We start from the raw sequence: 22150 nt of genomic DNA, 5'->3' as shown, positions 1-22150 counted from the left end.
AGAGGCTTTTCACATTCCCACCTCAGTTCTTTGCCTCTCTGGCCAATTTCTAAACGTACCTGACCCTATCTTTGGGAACCAGTGACATAATCTCTGGGTCTCTGGGAAGTAAGCAGGGGGGAAAAAGAGGGCTTAGAGGGAGGGGGGATTCCCACTGGGACCTGCCCTAATCCCCTCCCTCCTGGCTCCCCACGTTCCACTTCCAACAAAGCAATGACCCCTGGCCTCTGCTGTAGCCAGGCAACCCTGCTCCAGGGGTTCTGAATTGGAAGAGCATGCAGGTGTTCCTTAAAGGGACCTGACAGAGGCCGCATCGCAGGCTCGCTCTACACCTCTCTCTTATATAATAAACTTATAACGTGACCTGTGCCAACTACTACCGATCTGTAATTTACAGCCACTTATAGGAGAGAAAACAAATGGGAAAACTACAACTCCCATGAGGCGAAGAGGCCAAGATGCCCGCGGAAGCTGACTCATTTTCCCCTGGCCCAACAGGGAGTTGTAGTTCTCTTTGAAAGTCTCCGTTCTTTCGCCTAAAAAGCAGGGTATGTGGCGTCAAAAGGTAGGGCTTCCGAGAAAGGAGGCTCGGCTTTCGAGAAAAGGCCAGCGACTTCGACAAGGGGCGGGGCCGCTAGACAGGGGCCCGAAACCTGGAGCCAGCGCGGACCAATCAGGCTGCTGAGAGCGGATCCTCTGCGGGGAAAGTGGGCGTGGCCTAGGGGGGAAATCGCAGAGACCACACCGGAGGTCCTAGCCCAGGAAAACGCCCTCTGCGGTGAAGGAGAGGTAAGGGGCTGGAGGGTCCTGGACTCTTGGGTCCTGGGGAGAAGGGAAGCGGGGCACCAGAGGGCTGGAAAACTGAGTCTCGGAGGACACCAGTACCTCCAGATCCTGGGAAAAGAGGAGGCTGGGGCCCTGGACCTTTGGGCCTGGGGAAAGAGGGGGTCGAGATCCCGGAATCCTAGTCTAAGCGAAGAGGGTGCTGGAAGCCAGGACTCCTGGGTCTGAGGAAGGAAAGGCTGGAGGCTCGGAATCCTGGCTCCCGGGAAACGAGACGCTTTGCGTCTTGATTCTTGGAAGGGGGCAGGGAGCGGCGCCGGGAGTCCAGACTCCTGGGTCCAGGGGAGAAGGCGGCTTGGGACAGACTTATTCCACCTCTCCGCCCCCACAGACCACGCCGCCATGCCTCCCGCTGGGCCCCGTGCAGCCCTCCTTCTCCTGTCACTTCTGCTGCTGCTGCGCGCTATTCTGACCGTGCCCCTGGAGCGGGGGGCGCCCAAGGAGGAGAATCCCGCGACCGAAAGCCCCGTGAGTGGCGTGCCCTGCTCGCCAGCCAGGTGTTTGCAGTGGTACTACAATTCCCGTGCCCCCTGGCTGGCTACGGATGCGGCTTGGAGTCTGCCTGCCATTCTTTGCCGTCCCAGGGCTTTGACGTGGTGAAAAACTTGGGGGCGGGTGTGTGTGTGTGAGAGAGAGAGAAAGAGAGAGAGATTTCTAAGCCCCTGACTTTGAGATATGGAAAATCAGGTCAGATTTTAGATGAAAAATCTGCATCACCCCCCCCCCCGCCCCACCTAAACCTCTCTGCTCTTTTAAGACGCCCTCCCCTCGAGAAGGACTCAAATAAAAAACTACATTTTCCAGTAGCATCTTGAGCAGGTGGTGTTAGTTAACTGGGATGTCCTCACATCATGGAGCTCATGGGAGTTGTAGTTTAAATTATGATAGGGCACGGTAACTGCTCATTTATTCTAACTTGTGTTTATCGAACACTATGAAACCTTTGGTCTTAGGGAATTTGGAACTTGGAAAGAGCCTCAAGGCCAGTGCCCTGATTTGTGGCCCGAATCCTACAGCTCCCACTAGGAATGGACACACCACTGTCTCTGGAACAAATCATCCCATGCTCCTGTATGACAGGTCCCCACCCAGCAAGTGAGGCCTTTGCTCCGTGAAATCTTTGCAGACACAGAAGGGCAGCTTGAGTCCCCTTGCCTTTCATTCATTCCACACATTTCTTGAGCATCTTCTAGGAGCCAGGCACAGTGCTAGAGCAAGCCCCCTGCCCTCACAGACCAGCTTAGTTTGCTGGGAAGACAAACGGCAGGGCCCTCTGAGAATGGACACCAGGGGTGATGGTCAGGGAGGAAGGAAGGGTCATTTGAGCTAAGATCTGAAGTGCAGGGAAGAATATTCCAGGCAAAAGGAAATGCCTGGGCAAAGGCTGCGTGGTGGAGGAGAGCATAGTGAGTAGAAGGACTTACAGGAGGCCAGTGTGGCTGAAACAGAGTGAGTGAGGGGGAGATGAGGTCAGAGAAGGAACAGGGGGAGATCCCACGGGGCCTTGTGGGCCATGGTGGAGACTTTCTTTATTCTGAGGCTACTAGAGTGTTATAAATGTCGATAACAACAATCATAATAACGTTGACAGCTCTTACTAAGTGCTGAGTTAAATATTTAAAGATATTAACTGCTCTAATCCTCACAACAGTCCCTATGAGGTGGGTACTCACTAGCCTTACTTTACAGGTGCGGAAACTGAGGCACAGAGACGTTAAGTAACTTGCCCAAGGACTAAGATTGCCAGACTTAGCAAATAAAGACACAGGACACTCAGTTAAAATTGAGTGGGTTTCAGATAAACAACGAATAACCATTAGTATAATATACTGAAAGTTATTCATTGTTTTATCTGAAATTTAAATTTAACTAGGCATCCTAGCAGTCCGAACAAGGTCACATAGCTAGTAATTGGCAGATTTGGGATTCCAGCCCACTGTGTTTGGCTGAATGATGGCCCCCAAAGACGTCCATGCCCTAATCCCCAGAACCTGTGAATATATGGCAAAAGAGTATTTGCAGGTATGATTGAGTTAGGTGGAGAAATTATCCTGGCTTATCCCGGTGAGCCCAATGTAATCACAAGGGTTCCATATAAGAGCCAGACAAGAAAGTCAGGGTCAGAAGCGATGTGATGATGTAAGCAGAGGTCAGAGTGATGCAAGGCCACAAGCCCAGGAGTGTAGGCAGCCTCTACAAGCTGGAAAAGGCAAGAAAGCAGATTGTTCCCTAAAGTCTCCAACATAAGCTCAGCTCTGCTGAACCATCTTGGGCTTCTGGCCTCCAGAACTCTAAGAGAATAAATTTTTATTACTCTAAGCCACTTAAGTTTGTGACACTTTGTTACAGCAGCAATAGGAGATTAGTACACCCACAGTGCCATAGCTGGGTGATCGGCTCCCATTTATCACCTATGGTGTGTTCCTCAGCAAATGTAATGATAGCGGGCTTCCCTGCCGATGCAGTGGACACGGGTTCGTGCCCCGGTCCCGGAAGATCCCACGTGCCGCGGAGCGGCTGGGCCCTTGAGCCATGGCCGCTGAGCCTGCGCGTCCGGAGCCTGTGCTCCGCAACGGGAGAGGCCACAACAGTGGCCCGCGTACCGCAAAAAAAAAAAAAAAAATGTAATGATAGCTATAGTAGACTGAGTATCTTCTAAAGCCTTACCGTGGTGCCAGGCTTTTTATCTCTTACTTTTCACCACAGCTCTGAGAGGTAAGAAATTTATTGCCTATTTTACAAATGGAAGAGTGAGGCCCAGGAAGAGGAAAGTGCCAGCCAGCTACACGTGGCAGGGCCAGGAGCCCAGGGATTTTTGTCTGTCTTGTTCACTTGCTGTGCCCCATAGAACAGTGCCTGGCACATGGTAGGGGCTCGCTGCACGCTTGTTGAATGAACGAATGTATGTTTCACTGCTTTCCAACAAATACCAGTGTGTCCACTCTATGGGCAGTGTTGAGCTGGGTGTTTACCCTTGTGATTTTAATTTCATCTCCACTACAGACAGACCTGGGAAGAAGTAAGAGCTGTGGCCCGGAGGATCAGGCAATTTGCCTGGGGTGACAGAGCAACCAGGGTCTGCTGGCTCTAGAGCCTTTACCCCATGGGGCAGGCCTCCCGCTCAGGGTTGGGGGCTGATCTCTGGGCCCCTCAGCAGGTACCCAGGGGAGCAGAGCCTGGGTCCTACCTGCAGGGAAGAACCAGAGAGGGACAAGGGCTGAGGCTACTATGTTCATTCTTGTTGCCCTAGGACACAGGCCTGTACTACCACCGGTACCTCCAGGAAGTCATCAACGTGCTGGAGACAGACGGGCACTTCCGGGAAAAGCTGCAGGCCGCCAATGCTGAGGACATCAAGGTGCGGCTGGGTGCGAGCACACTGGGAGGGCATGCATGCTCAGAGGGCAGAATTCCAGGACGAACCAGGTTCCCTCAAGGGGAACCTTCCAGCCATCACAAAACTGAGACTCGGGAGAATTCACTTCTCGGGGTCACATAGCTGGGAAGGATCTGGGGAAGACAGAATGTGTGGTTAAGTGTGGATGTGGACGGTACATGCCTCCCAGTATCAGCTCTACCAGCTGTGTGGCCTCCCTTCACTGTGCCTCAGTTTCCCCATCTGTAAAATGGGGTAATAATAGAACCTGCATCATAGGCCTGTCCGAGGTAAGACGTGTAAAAGGCATGGATGTGCACAGTGGCCATTCTCAGTAAGCACAATTTGAGGGCTGGTTCTGTGAGTTCTCAGCACAGTGCTCTTTACACAGGAAGAATTCAAAACACGGGAGATGCTGTCATCACTCACATCATCTCTAACTCTCATGTTAGATCTCTAGAGGAGCTGTGATTCTCCTCATTTTACAGAGGTGGACACTGAGGCCGTAGTAGCAGGGTTTGTCCTTCCTGGAGGCCTGGGTCTCAATCCCTGGACTGACTGAGCCTGGAGCCCACGTCCCACCCCATCCCCCAAGCAGTGTTCCTCGGAAAGGATGCTGACACACACACACACACACACGCCATGAGGAGACAACACTGCCTGCCACCACCCCACCCCACCTAGACTCCCCTCCCCGTTCAGGTGCATGTTGGAACATCCCACCTGGGGGATCCACCCCGAGTTCTCCAAACACCTTGGGCCAGAGGAGGCCCCAGGGCCTGGGACTGATGGGGGGAGGGCAGCCCCGCTCTCCCCAAAACCTCCCAGCATTCCTTGGGCTCTTGTCCATCCCCATCCACCTGGCCCCCAACAATGGATGGGCATAACTAGAGACTGCTGAGCCCAGCCCATCCCACTGCCCAGCTGAGGAAACGGAGGCCCTATAGGCCACCCAGCTTGTCCAAGGTCATACAAGTGGGAAATGACATCAGAAACAGTGGCCACGTAGGCAGGCAGGTTCTGGAGTGGGACGGTGGTAGGTTCCAATCCCAGCTCCACCTCATGCTCTTCTGCGCAAGTGGTCACACCCCTGTGTGCCTTGGTTTCCTTCTCAGAAAACGGGGAGGCTCATGCAGCACTTTCTGTTGTGGGGAGATGGGGGTGGGGTTGTGTGAATCAGCGATAATCCCCACTTTGAGGCTTTGGTCCAGCCTGTCATCAGCCTTCAGTAAATGTCAGTTGTCCTTGTTACTGGTGGTGATAATCTCAGCCCCATTTTTGAGGTCCAGAGTAGGGAAACAGTGTGCTGGGGTCACGCAGTGCAGTGGTGCCAGGACTGGGATTTGAACCCAGGCCCCAGGACTCTCCCTCTGGGGAGACATGACGCCACCTGTGTCACCAGGCTGGAAATTGGCCTCCTGTCCTCACTGTCTGAGGAACCTTGGGCCAGGGGCTTCTCCTCCTGAGCCTCAGTTTGTTCATCTATAAAATGGGGTTGTGGGCAGGATTAGAGGATGGACTCAGTGAGTCCAGTGCAGGACTTGACTCATCGTAGGTGCCTGACTGGTTGAGGTTAACATGACTGGCACTGCGGTCCCTTTGTCCTGCTGCCTCTGCAAAGGCCACACCCCCTGCAGGCTGGAGAGACCCAAACGAGTGGCTGAGAAAGCCATCTGAGACAGTGCAGGGTGCTGAGGTGGCCGGAGGAGGGACCCAGTCCGTCTGACAGTGAGAGAAAGCTTCTAGGGAATGGATTCTCCCGAGTGAGGTTTGAATTCTGAGTGGGAGTGTCTGGTATAAAAGTTGAAACGGGGGGGAGGGGGGAAGGGCAAGTTTTCAACAGTAGAACTGTGTGTACCAGTGAAGCGTTCTGGTACCTTCAGCTGTCTGCTGCTGGCTCCTTATAACTGACATAAAGACAGAGGGATGGGGCTGGAGCGGGGACGGCAGGGAGGAGGGGTAGGCATGGGCAGATGCAGGATCTTGAAGGATCTTCAGTGTTAGGCCCAGGGATTCGGTCCTGTGGGCATTGGGGAGCCATGGGGGTGGGGGACTGTGAGAAGGAGAGGGGTGGGGTCAGCACAATTGAGAAACAGACATAATCCAAAGTGATGATAGAGGTAACTCAGAGAAGGCACCCTGCTCAGCACGTGTGTGTGTGTGTGTGTGTGTGTGTGAGAGAGAGAGAGAGAGAGAGAGTGAGTGTGTGTGTGTGTGTGTGTGTGTGTGTGTGTGTGGTGGCGTCAAGGGGGTTGGGGATTCTTCCAAGGGAGGTGCCATCTGCTTTGAGTTTATTTTGCTTGTTTTAATTTTATTGAGATACAGTTGGTTTACAATGTTGTGTTAATTTCTTCTGTACAGCAAGGTGACTCAGTTATACATATATGTATTCTTTTTCATATTCTTTTCCATTATGGTTCATCACAGGACATTGAATAGAGTTCCCTGTGCTCTACAGTATGCTTTGAGTTTTGAAGGACTGTAAGGACCTGGTTAGGCTTGGAAAGCAGTGACAGGGAGAATCCCAGGCAGAGGGACCAGCATGTGTAAAGGCCTAGAAGTGGGAAAGAGACGTGAGCCATGAGTGTGATCTGATGAGTGACGGGAAATGAGAAGGGCCTCCAGTGCCAGGCTGAGGGGCTGGAATCTTGTCTCGGGGCCTCTGGGGAACCCCAGGAGGCATCAGAAAGCTCTTAGAAGGCTCCAGAGAGGGCAGCCTGGTTTGTGTCCCCTCTCTCCCGAGCAGAGCGGGAAGCTGAGCCGGGAGCTGGACTTCGTCAGCCACCATGTCCGCACCAAACTGGATGAACTCAAGCGGCAGGAGGTGTCAAGGCTGCGGATGCTGCTCAAGGCCAAGATGGACGCCCAGCAGGAGCCCAGTAAGCAGGCCGGTGGGGTGGGTGGAGCTGGCGATGTTGGGGGTCATGGGGCAGCCTCCCTCCCCGGCCTCCAGGTGATTTTGGCAGGTGGAGCCAACTGGGGCGTCATTCTCTCCACCCCTGTAAAATCTGCCTGGAAGATTGATCGAGTTTTCTTCCTAGCACAAGCTACTATTAACATTACTCGGGAGATGTTAGTAATTTTAGTTGCTTGGGTGGTTTTTGATGTGTTTTTAATTTTTATTTTAACAAATCAGGGTCATTTAAAATTTTGATGTCACTTCAAACTTACAGAAAAGTTGCAAGAATACTACCAAAAGCTCTCAAATACCCTTAGCCCAGATTCTGTAATTGTTAACGTTTGCTCCATTTATCTGTAGTTCACATTTGTGAGTTCCTTGCAGACACCGTTTCCTTTATGCCTCAATATTTCAGTGTGATTTTTCTTAGAACAACAATGTTCTCCTACAATACTATAGTACAGTGATCAAAGTCAGGAAGTTCAACAGGTTACACTGTACTTTTCATTGCTTACTTATTCTTTCTCTCCCCCACTAGAATGATTCTAATTTCCTGGCATTTATATGTGAGGCTATATTTTATAGTCTAATTGTATGGCTAAAAAAGAAAAACAAAGAAAGAAAAGAAAGAAAAATGTACCTGGAAGAGGGAGATTTGAGTGGATTTAAATTCCAAGATCCCATCTTATTTCTAACATTCCTAGATACAGTTTCTTGGAGCATGTGTCTGGACCATGCTATTTCTTTTAAATGACTTTATTGAGATATGATTCGTATATAAGTGTACAGTTCAGTGATTAGTATATTCACAGGTATGTGCAACCATCATCAATTTTAGAACACCTTTATCACTCCAAAAAGAATCACTAGACCATGTAACTATCACCCCTCTATTCCCCACCGCACCCCTGGCAACCTACTTTCTGTCTCTATAAATTTGCCTGTTATGGACATTTTGTATAGATGGAATCATACGATAAGTGATCTTTTGTGTCTGGCTTCTTCTAGTGTAATATTTTCAAGGTTCATCCACACTGTAGCATGCATCACTGCTTTATTCCTTTTTAGGGCCAAGTAATATTCCCTTGTCTGGATCTACCATATTTAGTTTGTCCATTCATCCATTGATGGATATGCGTTGTTTGCATCCATTGGCTACAATGAACCATGCTGTTTTACTCATTGTAGCTTTGTGGGATATTCTGGTACTCCTGGGGCACCTTTTGGCTCGTCACTAAGTGTAAGAACAATCCCATTTTACTGAGATTTACCTCCAGCTTCTTCTTTCATCTCCTGACCCCCTTGAGGCTCCTGTGTTACAGATGGGGACCCTGAACGTTGGTAGATGGTGTTAAGGGTCAGTAAGAGAGCTGAGCTTTGTTTTCATTCCTATCTGATGCCTCTTATCCATTGATCAAATATGTCTTGAGTTCTACTCTGTGCCAGGCACTGAGCAGGGTGCTGGGGCTCTAAGGTGACCAGACGGGCATGGTCTCCGGCCTCCTTCTGCATAACCAGCCATGCCTTCTCTGTCTTGCTGTTTTAATTACTACAGTTTCGGAGTCTGACTTGATCTCTGGTAAACTGGATGTTCCCTTGTCATGAATGAGAAAAAATCCCTCCCATCATTTGGTTGCTTATTACATCCCATACGCTAAGCTATGTACTTCAACTTTTGTCCCTTTAACAACTCAGGAATCTCCAGAATCTGATTACTTCTCTCCACGTCCATTGCTGTCACTGGGTCCCACTTGGATCATCACAGTCTCCTCCTCCCTGGGCACCCTGCCGCCGCCCTTGCTTTTCCCACTATTTCCTGTAGAACAGCCGTTCTTAACGGAATCCTGTTAATATCTGGATTCATTTCCTGTGGCCACTGTAACAAATCAGCAACAACTTAGAGGCTTAAGACAACACACATTTATTCTCTTTACCTTTTGGAGATCAGAAATCCAAAATCAGTTTCACTGGGCCAAAATCAAGGTGTCAGCAGGGCTCTGTTAGTTCTGGAGGTGCTATGGGGGGGAATCTGTTTCCTTGCCTTTTCCAGCTTCCAAATCTTCATTCCTAGGCTGGGAACCTCTTCAAATGCAGCAGCGTAGCGTTTTTCTCCAGTCATCACATGGCATTCTTCTGTAGTCAGATCTCCCGCTGCTTCCCTCTTACAAGGATTACATTTAGCCCCCTTCTCCAGTTAATCCAGGATCATCTCCCCATCTCAATATCCTTAATTTGATCACATCTGCAAAGTCCCTTTTGCCCCATGAGATCACATATTCATAGGTTCCAGGGATTCAGATGTGGACATCTTGGGGGGGGGGGTTTTATTCAGCCTATCACAGCACCCAGTTCAAATCCTGTCCCTCCTGTGCTCAGAACCAGCCATGGCTCCCCAGTGCCCTCAGGATCAAGTCCACACTCCTTGCTAGTTGGAGGCCAAGCTGAGCCCTGCCACGCCCGTCCTAGCCCCTCCTTTCACATGTGTGCCCTCTCACCCGACCCTCTGGCATCAGCATTTTTAGTACGGAGGGTAACACATCTTTCTCACCTTGGGACTTTTGCCTGTGACATTCTTTCTCGGGGCTCTTGGCATGGCCAGTGGAGCTTTGGTCTCAGCCCAGATGTCGCCTCCCTCGTCCTGCCCTGACCGTCCTTTGTGAAGAGTCCTCCATTTGTTTGAGTCCTTTGTGGTCGTGTGTTTGTCCCTTACTCACCTGTTCTCCATCTTGACCGGGTGCTCCAGGGGACAGATGCCGTCACCATCTGTTTCCTGCTGTGTCCACAGTGCTAGGCACAGGGTCGGGCCCAGAGTATGGCTCAACACGTATCTGTGGCATGAATAACGAATTATGAGACTTGATCTGTGCCTGTTTCCTGGGTCTGTCCCTCCTCTGGGCTCACCCAGGCCCAGAGCTGCCGCCACTACAGCCTGAGTCAACCTGGATTCCAGCTGCCTGTGTGTGTGCCTTTCACCCCCACCAGCCCAGGAGCCACTGGAGGTGCAGGCCCGGGTCTGATTCACATGAGGGCCCCCAGGAGGTCTCTCAAGATGTGTGTCCAGTGGATGAGTGGGTGCCAAGTGTGTCCTGGTCTCTCCCTCTCTGCCGGGAAACTCTCATACAAGGAGGCTGCATTACTTTGCTAGGGCTTCTGTAACAAAGTACTACAGACCCGGTGGCTTAAACAATAGGCATTGATTGTCTCACAGTTCTGGAAGCCATAAGTCAAAAATCAAGGTGTGAGCAGGGGGTGGTTCCTTCCGAGGGCTGTACGGGAGAATCTGTTCTGGGTCTTTCTCTTTGATTTGGAGATGACCACTCCCCCCCCCCGCCCCCGCCATGTCTACTCACATTGTCTTCCCTCTGTGTGTGTCTCTGTGTCCAAATTTTCTCTTTTTATAAGGACTCCTGTCATATGGGATTAGGGCTCATCCTCATGACCTCATTTTAACTTGATCACCTCTGTAAAGCCCCGCTCTCCAAATAAGGTCACATTCTGAGATACTGGGGGCTATCAACCTCCCTGTGAATTTGGGGGCACGCAATTCAACCCATAACAGAATTAAGTGTCATGTGCTCTGGAGCCCAACTGATCCTCACTCTGCCTCTTCCTAGATGGTGACCTAGATGTCACTTCCCCTCTCTGGGCCTCAGTTTTTACATCCATAAAATGGGATAATCACAGAACCTATGTGAGATTTTTGTGAAAAGTAAATGCATTAATATATTTAATATATTTAGAGCAGGGCCTGGCACATAGTACATGTTTGATACATGTTGGTTATCATCATGGTTATTATTATTTTCAGCATCAGACTCAGTTGTGGCATCACCTCGTCCAGGAAGCCCTCCCTGATTGCTCCAGGCTCATTCAAACCATCCTCTGTGGGCTTCTCCTGTGCCCTCTGTGATCTCCTTTAGAGCACATCCAGCCCAGGATAGTTTTTGTTTGTTTGATTTTTGTTTGTTTTTTTGCTGTGCTATGCGGCTTGTGGGATCTTAGTTTCCCAACCAGGGATCGAACAGGGCCCCCGGCAGTGGAAGCGCTGAGTCCTAACCACTGGACTTCCAGGGAATTCCCGCAGGATAGGGATTTTGAAAGAAAGAACGTTCCATGAGTTGTTCACCCCACCACCACCCCATCTTCCCTCTCATCCAGATGTACAGCTGGATCACCTGAGCCTCCTGAAGCAGTTTGAACACCTGGACCCTCAGAATCAGCACACATTCGAGGCCCGGGACCTGGAGCTGCTGATCCAGACAGTAGGTTGAGGGGGACCTGGGGGCAGAGGACTGAGGGAAGCTTTGTAGAGGGGGAGAAGGGAGCAGACGCTGGGATGTGAGCCCACTCACCCCTGCCTGGTGTCCTCTGAGGCTAGCGGCTGCAGAAGGGCTGGTTGTGCCTAAAAACCTTCCCCAGATTCTCTACAGGAAAGTGGAGCTGTGTGCGTGTGTGTCGGGGTCGGGAGGTTGGCTCCACTCACATCTTGATTCAAATCCCTCTCCTATGACTGGGGGCAGGAATTCCCTCTGTGTCCTTGCTGTAGGCAGAATAATAGCCCCTCAAAAGACGTCACATGCTGTCTGCGGAACCTCTGGCTCTGTGACCTGATGTGGCCAAACAGACTTTGCAGTTGTGATTAAGCTGAGGAGCTTGCGATGGGGGGGATGAGCCAGGGTTATCCAGGTGGACCCTAAGTGTCATCACAAGGGTCCTTGTAAGAGGGATGCAGGGAGTTCCCTGGTGGCCTAGTGGTTAGGATTGCTGGGCTCTCACTGCCAAGGCCCAGGTTCAATCCCTGGTTGGGGAACTGAGATCCCGTAAGCCAGGTGGTACGGCCAAAGAAATTAATAAATAACATAACATAACATAAAATTTAAAAAGAGGGAAGCTGAGGGAGATCTGACTACAGTAGAGGGCGACAGTGTGACGACCAAAGCAAGGTGGCTCTGCTGCTGGCTTTGAAGATGGATGAAGGGGCCACAGGCACGTATGCAGCTCTAGAAACTGGAAAAGGCAAAGAAGGGGGTTCTCTCCTAGAGTCTCCGGAAGGAGCACATCTCTGCCAACACTGTAATTGCAGCCCAGTGGAACTGATTTCAGACCCTGGCCTCCATGCTGTTAAGATGATGAGTGTGTGTTAAGCCACAAAAAAAATAATTTGTTAGAGCAGCACAGGAACAAACGTAGTCTTCATGTGAGAAGTAGGATCTACAACCCTGCCTTGTGGGGAAGGCCAAGTTCGGGGCTGGGGAGTGGCACGGAATGCTCAGGTCTGCCCCTGCCTCTTCCCTGCTCACATCCCTTCTGTAGCTCCCCAGCACCCCCAGGACAGAACCTACCTCTCTGCCTGACTTGAGCCTCAGCCTGCTTTTCTGGCTGACTGGAGCTCCATCTAGTGGCCATGAAGATAATAGCAGCCATTTGATTGAGTCCATGCCTGACCTTCGTCCCCGAGAGACGGTTCTGCCGCTTATTTCCAGAACATTCCAGAAACTGTCCGCTTTCCTGCAGCCGCTCTGTCATTCTCCTGGTCTCAACCCCAGAGATGGGCTTCTTGCTTCTGCCTTCCACACTCAACAGCAGGGTTTCTCAACTCGGCACTCTTGACACTTGGGGCTGGATAATTCTTTGCTCTGGGGATTATTTGGGCATTTTGTGATGTTTAGCAGCATCCCTGGCCTCTACCCACTAGATTCCAGTAGACCTCCCCTAGTTGTGACAACCAACAATATCTTCAAACATTAACTGCTGTCCCCTGGGGACCGCAGTCACCCCAGGTTGAGAACCTCCATCTGTTCACCACACAACAGCTGTATTGGTTTTCTATTGCTGCCATATAACAAATTACCAAAGACTCAGTGACTTAAGACAACAGAAAGCTATCCTCTTACAGTTCTGGAGGCCAGTAGTTGAAAATCGGTATCACTGGACCAAAACCAAGGTTTCCTTAGAGGCATCTGCTTCTTGCCTCTTCCAGCTTCTGTGGGTTGCCAGCATTCCTTGGCTTGTAGACACATCACTCCAGTCTCTGCCTCCACCATCACATGGCATTCTCCCTGTGTCTCTCTGTGTCTTCTCTGTAGCCTTCTTGTAAAGACACTAGTCATTAGAATTAGGGGCCACCCTAATCCAGCAGGACCTCATCTTAACTAATTACATCTGCAAAGATCCTGTTTCCAAGTAAAGTCACATTCTGAGGTTCTGGGTGCACATGAATTCTGGGGGGACCCTATACAACCCAGTATAGTATTGTTATCACCATTTTCCAAGGCAGAAACTGAGGCACAGAGAGAATGAGTAACTTGCCCAAGGTCACAGAGCCAGCAGGATTTGTTCACATGGCAGAGCCTAGATTTGAACCCTGGGCAGAATAATTAGAGACCTCATGTTGTTTACCCCCTAGCTGTACTGCTTTCCATATTAAGTCACCTCATGTGCTGTTCCTTATTATTTATTCCTCCAAGATCTTGAGATTGTGGAGGACTTAGAAGAAATGAGTTAAAGTTGCTATTGTGTAACCATCCTCGTCTTTTGACCGAAAAGAGAAGGCTATGTATTATGGGACAAAAGTGACATCGGGACATAAGACCCAGCACACGTGGAAGTTGGGCCAGGTTCAGAGCCAAAGGCCTGGCATTCGGAGTTTGGAATTAGGGGCTGGGCATAGAAGTGAGGTGAGAGTGACCGTCTGCCTTTCCCCAGGCCACCCGGGACCTTGCCCAGTACGATGCAGCCCATCATGAAGAGTTCAAGCGCTACGAGATGCTCAAGGAACACGAAAGACGCCGTTATCTGGAGTCCCTGGGAGAGGAGCAGCGAAAGGAGGCAGAGAGGAAGCTGGAAGAGCAACAGCGCCGGCACCGAGAACACCCCAAAGTCAATGTGCCTGTAAGGACCCCCATTCATGCCTACCCCCCACAACCATGTCCAACTTTCCAAGCGCCACAAGAAAGTAGCTGAAAAACTACAACTCCCAGCAGAGCTTGAGGCAAAAGGCCCCTTTTAATGTACCCAGCTACCTCCAGGGGCTGCTGGGAGTTGTAGTTTTATTGCTTGAGGGGAATGACATTTGAGGGATGGGGGTAAAGGGTTCTCTAGCTTTATCCTATGGGACCCAGACCTCTTGCTCATGAGCCCCCGGCTCTCCCTTCCACAGGGCAGCCAAGCCCAGTTGAAGGAGGTGTGGGAGGAACTGGATGGATTGGACCCCAACAGGTTTAACCCCAAGACCTTCTTCATACTGCATGGTAAGGAGGGAGTCCCAAGACCCAGGCTAATGCTGAGGCTCTGACCTTTCTGGGGCCTGAATGCTAAGAAGGGGTCTCCCTAACTCACGGGGCTTAGGGAGGCCAAAGAGGTCTGAGCCCCTCTCCCCTGGTGGTCTAGAAGGCCCTGTCCCTCCCTGTTGTTGGGAATAGGATGTTCCATGGAAGAGCCCGTCCTTTTTTCTGGGATACACCAGGCCTCTGGGTTCTAAGGACTGACTGGTGTCCCTAACTGAGCAAACCAGGCTTGTCTAGGCCTGGGCCCCCCTCCCATGGCAGCCCAGAAGCCCCGGTCGCTTCTGGGGGCTCTATCGCTAAGCAGGGGCTGCTCCCTAGTAACCAGGCCTCCAGGGACCCGGGAAGCCCCTTCTCCATGGTGAGGCAGGGGCATGGTCCCCTTCATTTTCTTCCTGTCTGGAAACATCACCTCTATGTCCAGCCTCTAATTCCAATCTCCAAACGCCAGGCGTTTTGCTCTGCATCTGGATCTTATCTCCTGATGTCACTACTTTTTTTTTTTTGCACCGTGCGGCTTGCGGGAGCTTAGTTCCCCGACCAGGGACCGAACCGGGGCCCTTGGCAGTGAAAGTGCGGAGTCCTAACCGCTGGATCACCAGGGAATTCCCCTGATACCACTTTTTGCCAGGTCCCCTCAGGTGTGCCCAGGAACCCGAACCAAATGCTATAGCCTGTCACCAGAGCTTAGCAGGGTCTGATTCATTCATTCAGCAAATGTTTACAAGGAGACCTCTAAGGACCAAGCTTCACGGAGACCCTGTGTGTACAGCTGTGAACAAAAGAAAGTCCCCCTGGCATCACAGAACCAGTGATCAGGCAAACAGATAGTTCTGTAGTTCAGTGAATCTAAGTGACCATTGGAACATAAGATGAACACTTGAATTTTACATAAACTGCCCATTAAACTAACACATCATCGATGATAAGATGCCTCCCAATTTTATGGATGATAAAATATGGGGAGAAAAAAAGTGCATCTTAGAATCAGTGAAGTAGATTCTATAGGAGATGATCAGGTAGTCACATTACCATGGAAAGCAGGACAGTGGGATTAAAGGTCTAGAATGATGATTTTAGATAGCCTGGTCTGGAAAGATTTTTGCTAGACCAGCACTGTCCAGTAGAACTTCCTATGCTGATGGAAGTGTTCTGCAGCTGTGTTGTCCAATACAGCAGCCACCAGCCCCATTTGGCTTTATTTTCTTTTTCTTTTTTGGCTGTACAGCATGGCATGTGGGATCTTAGTTCCCTGACCAGGGGTCGAACCTGTGCCCCCTGCAGTGGAAGCGCAGTCCTAACCAGTGGACCGCCAGGGAAGTCCCTGTTTTTTTTTTTAAACGAATGAGGCAATTTATTAACCCAGCATCATTTGTTCTTTCATTTTAATTAATTTTTATTGGAGTATAGTTGATTTACAGTGTTGTGTTAGTTTCTGCTATACAGCAAAGTGAATCAGTTATGCATATACATATATCCAGTCTTTTTTAGATTTTTTTCCCATATAGGTCATTATAGAGTATTGAGTAGAGTTCCCTGTGCTATACAGTAGGTTCTTATTAGTTCCCATGTGGCTATTATTATTAATTAAGCACTTGAAATGTGGGTTTTACAACTAAGAAATTGAATTTTAATCAATCAAAAAATTTTTTAATTTATTAAATTTATTTATTTTTGGCTGCGTTGGGTCTTCATTGCTGCGTGCGCACTTTCTCTAGCTGCATTGAGCAGGGGCTACTCTATGTTGCAGTGAGCGGACTTCTCACAGCGGTGGCTTCTCTTGTTGCGGAGCACGGGCTCTAGACGTGTGGGCTTCAGTAGTTGTAGCACGCGGGCTCAGTAGTTGTGGCGCACGGGCTTAGTTGCTCCGCAGCATGTGGGATCTTCCCAGACCAGGGCTCGAACCCATGTCCCCTGCATTGGCAGGCAGATTCTTAATGGCTGTACCACCAGGGAAGCCCCTGATCAATTAAAGTTTTTAAAATTTGTAATTGTGGTAAAATACACTTGACATAAAATCTACCATCTTAGCCATTTTTAAGTGTACATATCAATAGTGTTAAGCATACTCACATTATTGTGCAGCAGTCTTTTCATCCTTACAAAACTAAACTCTGTATTAATCATCAACTCCCCATGACCCCTCCCACATCCCCTCGTAACTTCTATTCTCTTTTGCCTATGAATTTGACTCTTCTAGCTACCTCATATAAGTGGAATTGTAGAGTATTTGTCTTTTTTATGACTGGCTTATTTCACTTAGCATAATGTCAAGAAAATGAATCTTTCCTTGTATTCGATTGTTACTCATTTAAATTTCATTTGCCCCATGTGGCTAGTGGCCGCTGGATTGGACAGCACCGCTCAAGAGAGATGACATTTGAACCAAGACCTCAGTGAAGTGAGGGGGTGAGCCTCGAAGATATTTGTCTAGATGGGGGGCATAGCAAGCACACGCAGGGGAGAATGAACTTGGTGGGTTTCCAAGGTCACTGGAGCCGAATGCTTGAAGAGAAGAATGATAAGAAAGGGAATTCCTGGGGGGCGTGGGGTGAATTGGGAGATTGGGATTGACATCTATACACTATTGATACTATGTATAAAATAGGTAACTAATGAGAACCTACTGTACAGCACAGGGAACTCTACTCAGTGCTCTGTGGTGACCTAAATGGGAAGGAAATCCAAAAAAGAGGGGATATATGTATACGTATAGCTGGTTCGCTTTGCTGTACAGTAGAAACTAACACAATAGTGTAAAGCAACTATACTCCAAAAAAAAAACTCATAGATAAAAATTACTGGACTTCCCTGGTGGCGCAGTGGTTAAGAGTCTGCCTGCCAATGCAGGGGACACAGGTTTGAGCCCTGGTCCCGGAAGATCCCACGTGCTGCGGAGCAACTAAGCCCGTGCGCCACAACTACTGAGCCTGTGCTCTAGAGCCCGTGAGCCACAACTACTGAAGCCCGCGCGCCTAGAGCCCGTGTTCCGCAACAAGAGAAGCCACCACAATGAGAAGCCCACACACCGCAACAAAGAGTAGCCCCCGCTCGCCACAACTAGAGAAAGCCCGCGCACAGCAACAAAGACCCAACGCAGCCAAAAATAAATAAATAAATAAATCTATTTTTTAAAAAAAATTACCAATTTAACCATTGTTAAGTGTAAAAAAAAAGGAATTTCCTGGCGGTCCAGTGGTTAGCACTCTGCGCTTTCACTGCCGAGGGCGCGGGTCCAATCTCTGCTCAGGGAACTAAGATCCCACAAACGCAGCCAAAAACAAAAAAGAAGAATGATAAAGACTGCTAGGGAGGTAACAGCCACCCTAAGGGTAAGGAATTTGGATTTTATTCTGTCTTGAGTGAGACACAGCAAAAGGATTTTGAGCAGAGGAACTGACCCCATCTGCTTTAAGGGTTGGCAGGATCCGTCTAGGTGCTGTGTTGAGGACAGGCTGTAGGGGCCAGGGCCAAAGCCAGGACCCTAGTTAGGAGGCCTGAGATGCTGGTGACTGGACCGTGGAAGTAGGGAAGAGTGGTCATATTCTGGATTTGTCTTGAAGGTCAAGCTGGTAGGACTTGAGGATGGACCTGATGAGGATTGTAATGAAACAAGAGAGTCAAGGGTGACTCCGAGGTATTTGGCCTGAGCAACTGGAAGGATGGAGAGAGAAGGGCAAGCATGTTTGTCAGGGAAGATTGGGAACTGGGTCTGTCCATGTCAAGCTAGAGATGTCTATTAGACATTTATGTGGAGATGGAGAGTAGGCAGTTGGGTATTCAGGTGTGGAGGCAGCTTGCGGATGGCATTAAAGATGAGGGACTGGAGGAACCCATCTAAGGAAGTCTTGCCAGTAGAACTGTTTCTGTAATGATGTTCTCTGCTGCCCAGTATGGCGGCCACCAGCCATATGTGGCTATTGAGTGCTTGCCATGTAGCAAGTAGGACTGATAAACTGAAATTTTAATTTTATTTAAACAGCCCATGTGGTTAGTGGCAACCATATTGGACACATCTGAATATTTGATAGGGAAGAAGTCATTGTCCCCTGTCCCCTACACCACCCGTAGAGGTCAGGAAGAGGACAGGGCCAGTGAAGGAAAATAAGGGCAGCTGGAGAGGAGAGGGTGATGTTCTGAGAGCCAGAGGCAGAAAGTCAAGTAAGGTGCAGGCTGAAGCTTAACCATTGGATTTGCAAGGTCAGGGTTCCTGGCCGCCTCCCTGGGACCAGTGTGGGTGCTGATCTGAGTGAGCAGAGGAGGCAAAGGCAGAGAGCAAGGTGCATGTGGCGGAGGAGTCTGATTGGCAGGGAGAGGATTCTTTGGTGATCAGAGTCAGCCCTGGGCTGGTTCTCTGGGAGACGTCCCTGACACCCCTGTATCCTGGGCAAAGGGCTGATCCTGTGCCCAGGTCACTGGGAGCTAGAGATCAAGTCATTCTGCATGACAATGGGCCCAAGAATGGTCCCAATGGAGTCTCAGGACCCTGGTAGGGAAAGGGCTGTCTTAGCAACGGGCCAATGGGGCACTGAAGCCTGAAGGCCACCATCCTACTGTCGGAGACCCGTTGTTACCTATCCGCTGAGAACAGACCTCGCATCAGCCCAGAATTCCTTCTCCAACAGGTCACTTAGGAACTTGACCCACTCCGTCTTCAGTCCCCCAAGACACCTTGTTGTCTCTTCCTCAGATATCAACAGTGATGGTGTCCTGGATGAGCAGGAGCTGGAGGCCCTCTTCACCAAGGAGGTGAGTATCTTGGAAGCCATGGGCGCAGAGGATGCCCAGGTCAGCAACGTGTCCCCTCGGGATCCTAGTACTTCCCTCAGGTCCCCCTGGATGTGCATTCAGGGGGAAAACTACAACTCCCGGCAGCCCCTGAGGCAAAAAGAGGCTGCCAGGAGTGGCAGGGTGTCCCACGGACTGATGGGAGTTGAAGTTGTCTGTGTGTGTTAAGAGGTTGGGTAGCCTGGGAAGGAGCTTGCCCTGGACCTCTCAGTACATCCTGCTTTTTGCTTGACCCTGCAGCTGGAGAAGGTGTATGACCCCAAGAATGAGGAAGATGACATGCGGGAGATGGAGGAGGAGCGGCTGCGCATGCGGGAGCATGTGATGAAGAATGTGAGAGGAGGGCCCCGGGCCGTGGGTGAGGGCGGGGGTAGGGGTGGAGGGAGGTCCAGCTCTGTTGCTTACCCTTACCTGGCTCCCCAGGTGGACACCAACCAGGACCGCCTCGTGACCCTGGAGGAGTTCCTTGTATCCACGCAGAGGAAGGAGTTCGGGGACACCGGGGAGGGCTGGGAGGTGAGGACACGGAAGATACTCTGGATCCTGTGTCTCTCTCTCCCAGACCTAACCCTTCTTTCGGGGTCTCTGGCCACTTCTCTTTCTCTCTGGGTCTCTGACCTCCAAGCCCCCCAGCTCTCTGTCCCCCCAACCTCCTGGGTCATTGTCTCCCCCTCTCTGGGTCCCTGTTCTCCCACTGCTCCACTCTGGGTCTTTATCTCCCTTCCCACCTCCCACTCAGGTCTCTCCATTCACACGCATGGCCGAGGCCTCCCAGCCTTCCCTGAACCTCCTCCATTAGCGGGGCCGGGGCTAGAGCCCCCCTGCTGATGGCCCCTGTCCTCACCCCGGCAGACAGTGGAGATGCACCCTGCCTACACGGAGGACGAGCTGAGGCGCTTTGAGGAGGAGCTGGCTGCCCGGGAGGCAGAGCTCAATGCCAAGGCCCAGCGCCTCAGCCAGGAAACTGAGGCTCTGGGTCGCTCCCAGGGCCGCCTGGAGGCCCAGAAGAGAGAGCTGCAGCAGGTGACTGGCCAGGGAAGGGGGTCCATCCTCTGAGCCCCTGGCGACCCTTGTCCTAGTGTGTCCAGAAGTGCGGAAGGCTTACAGCCACTGTGTTAATCACTGGTACATCCTTGGGTAGCAGCTGCCATCTTGAGTAAGGGCAGACGTTGTCCCCATCCCTGGCTGCTCTGTGGCTGCCATGTTGGATAAGGGCAGTGAGGTTGTAAGCAGGAGAGAGGGGAAAGGCCGAGGAGGGAGGAGGAGGCTTCCCTTCCCTGTCCCAAGGTGTGACCCAAGCCATGACCAGGGAGGGAGAACTGGATCTTTAACTAGTATTAAGCCCAACTCTCAATGAGGGAGAAAAACTGAGGCCCGTGGAGAAGGGACTGGTCCACGACCACTTAGCAGTTTGCCATGGAGACTCAACATCATACGCTCTTGCCTCTGTGATCTCCCCCACCCCCTGCAGGCCGTTCTGCAAATGGAACAGAGGAAACAGCAGCAGCAAGTCCACAACAACCCAGCACCCGGCCCTGAGGGACAGCTCAAGTTCCACCCAGACACAGGTGCTGGCCCCTGGGCCCAGGGGGCAGGGAAGGAGCTGGGGGCCCAGACTCCTGGGTCTGAGAGAGGAGGGGCTGGTAGTCTAGTGCTACCATTTTCTTCCTCCATTTCCAGATGATGCACCTGTTCCAGCTCCAGCTGGTGACCAGAAGGATGTGGATCCTTCAGAAAAGAAAGTTCCAGAACAGACCCCCAAGCTGCCCCAGCTGGAGTCACAGCCCCTGTGATCCTTCTGGGACGCCGGGTTCCTACTGAAGCTGATGGGGGGGGGGGATGAGGTGTCACAATCAACCTTCTTTGGGGCCTGGCAACACCTGTGGCCTGCTAGGTGGGGTGGGATGCGGGGACAGGATGGTACTTTCCATATTGCTGCCCGAGCCATGTATCTGCTGCCTCAGCTTCCACAGCCTTCCAGTCTGTGGTCCCTTCTTTCTGTCCCCCTCCGAGGGACCTGCCTTCGCTTGTCCAGTCAAGTGCTCACTGGCTCAGCCTACCTTAGGGAAGCCCCCTCCCTCCCAAAATGGTCTGCTCCATGCCTGCCTTTCTAGTTGCTTTGGTCTCAATGCCCAGGTTGTGGCCACTCTGGAATCCTGCATCCCCACAGCTACTGGAATCCTGCCTGCTGCTCTGGGCCCAGCTTCTGTTGGTTTATGGGGCTTGGGTGGTCCCTTAAGACCTTTCTCTACCTTTTGTGGGACCAGCGATGCCTCAAAAACAGTGTCTCCCCCACGGCTGGGTGTGAGGGCCAGAAGAGTCCTCAGCATAGCTGATCACCTCTCATACCAGGAGCCCTGACGTCTTGGCCCCTAGCCCCTTCCCCACACAACCCCAGAAGGGTCACAGAGCTGACTCCACCCCAGGATCAGGTTCCAGCCCCTCAGCCTTTCTGGCCTTATCTCACGTGGCTCCCTGCCCTGCTCTGTACTCTGGTTCCAACCAAATACACTTCCTGGAACAAATCCATGTGTCTGTTTCTTTGTAAATCCTTTTCCTTCTGAAACTTCAGCCATGTTTCACCTGCCAAAGTCCTCCTCGTTCTTTAAGAATCAATTCAAGCATCATTTCTGAGAGGCTCTGTCCTGGCATCTTTGTCCTCTCCTGATGGGTCTGCTGCCTATGCACACGCACACACACACATGCACCTTCAGTAGGATCCCTTCAGCCACAAGGACAGAAAACCCAAACCTAGGCTTAAACAATAAAGAAAAATGTATTATTGCCCAAAACAAGAAGTCCCAAGGTAGGGTGACTCCAAAGCCTTCAGGGAACCAGGTTCTCCCATCTCCTAGCCCTGCTGTGGGAGGTGTGGGGGCTGTACTCCTCTTGTCCCAAAGTGGCTGCAGCTGCTCTGGATGTCACACCTGTCTGCACTAACAGCTGACAAAGGAAATTGGC

At 51.0% G+C, this 22150-nt stretch overlaps 1 protein-coding gene across 1 annotated transcript; it reads left to right on the top strand.

Annotated features, from left to right (window-relative positions):
- The first annotated feature begins 546 nt into the window (after positions 1-546).
- Positions 547-21714, top strand: NUCB1 (nucleobindin 1). The gene is made up of 13 exons (XM_067718246.1): positions 547-789; positions 1175-1311; positions 4094-4201; positions 6966-7098; positions 11277-11380; positions 13824-14009; positions 14278-14368; positions 19092-19150; positions 19430-19522; positions 19613-19705; positions 20042-20212; positions 20661-20757; positions 20870-21714. Exons 2-13 carry the CDS (start codon positions 1186-1188, stop codon positions 20980-20982), a joined length of 1374 nt encoding a protein of 457 aa, XP_067574347.1. The 5' UTR covers positions 547-789; positions 1175-1185; the 3' UTR covers positions 20983-21714.
- Positions 21715-22150: the final 436 nt, after the last annotated feature.

The sequence above is a fragment of the Pseudorca crassidens genome, chromosome 20 (assembly GCF_039906515.1).
Source record: "Pseudorca crassidens isolate mPseCra1 chromosome 20, mPseCra1.hap1, whole genome shotgun sequence".
NCBI lineage: Eukaryota > Metazoa > Chordata > Mammalia > Artiodactyla > Delphinidae > Pseudorca > Pseudorca crassidens.
Note: the sequence above shows the minus strand (reverse complement) of the source record. Positions and strands in the feature narration are given on the sequence as shown.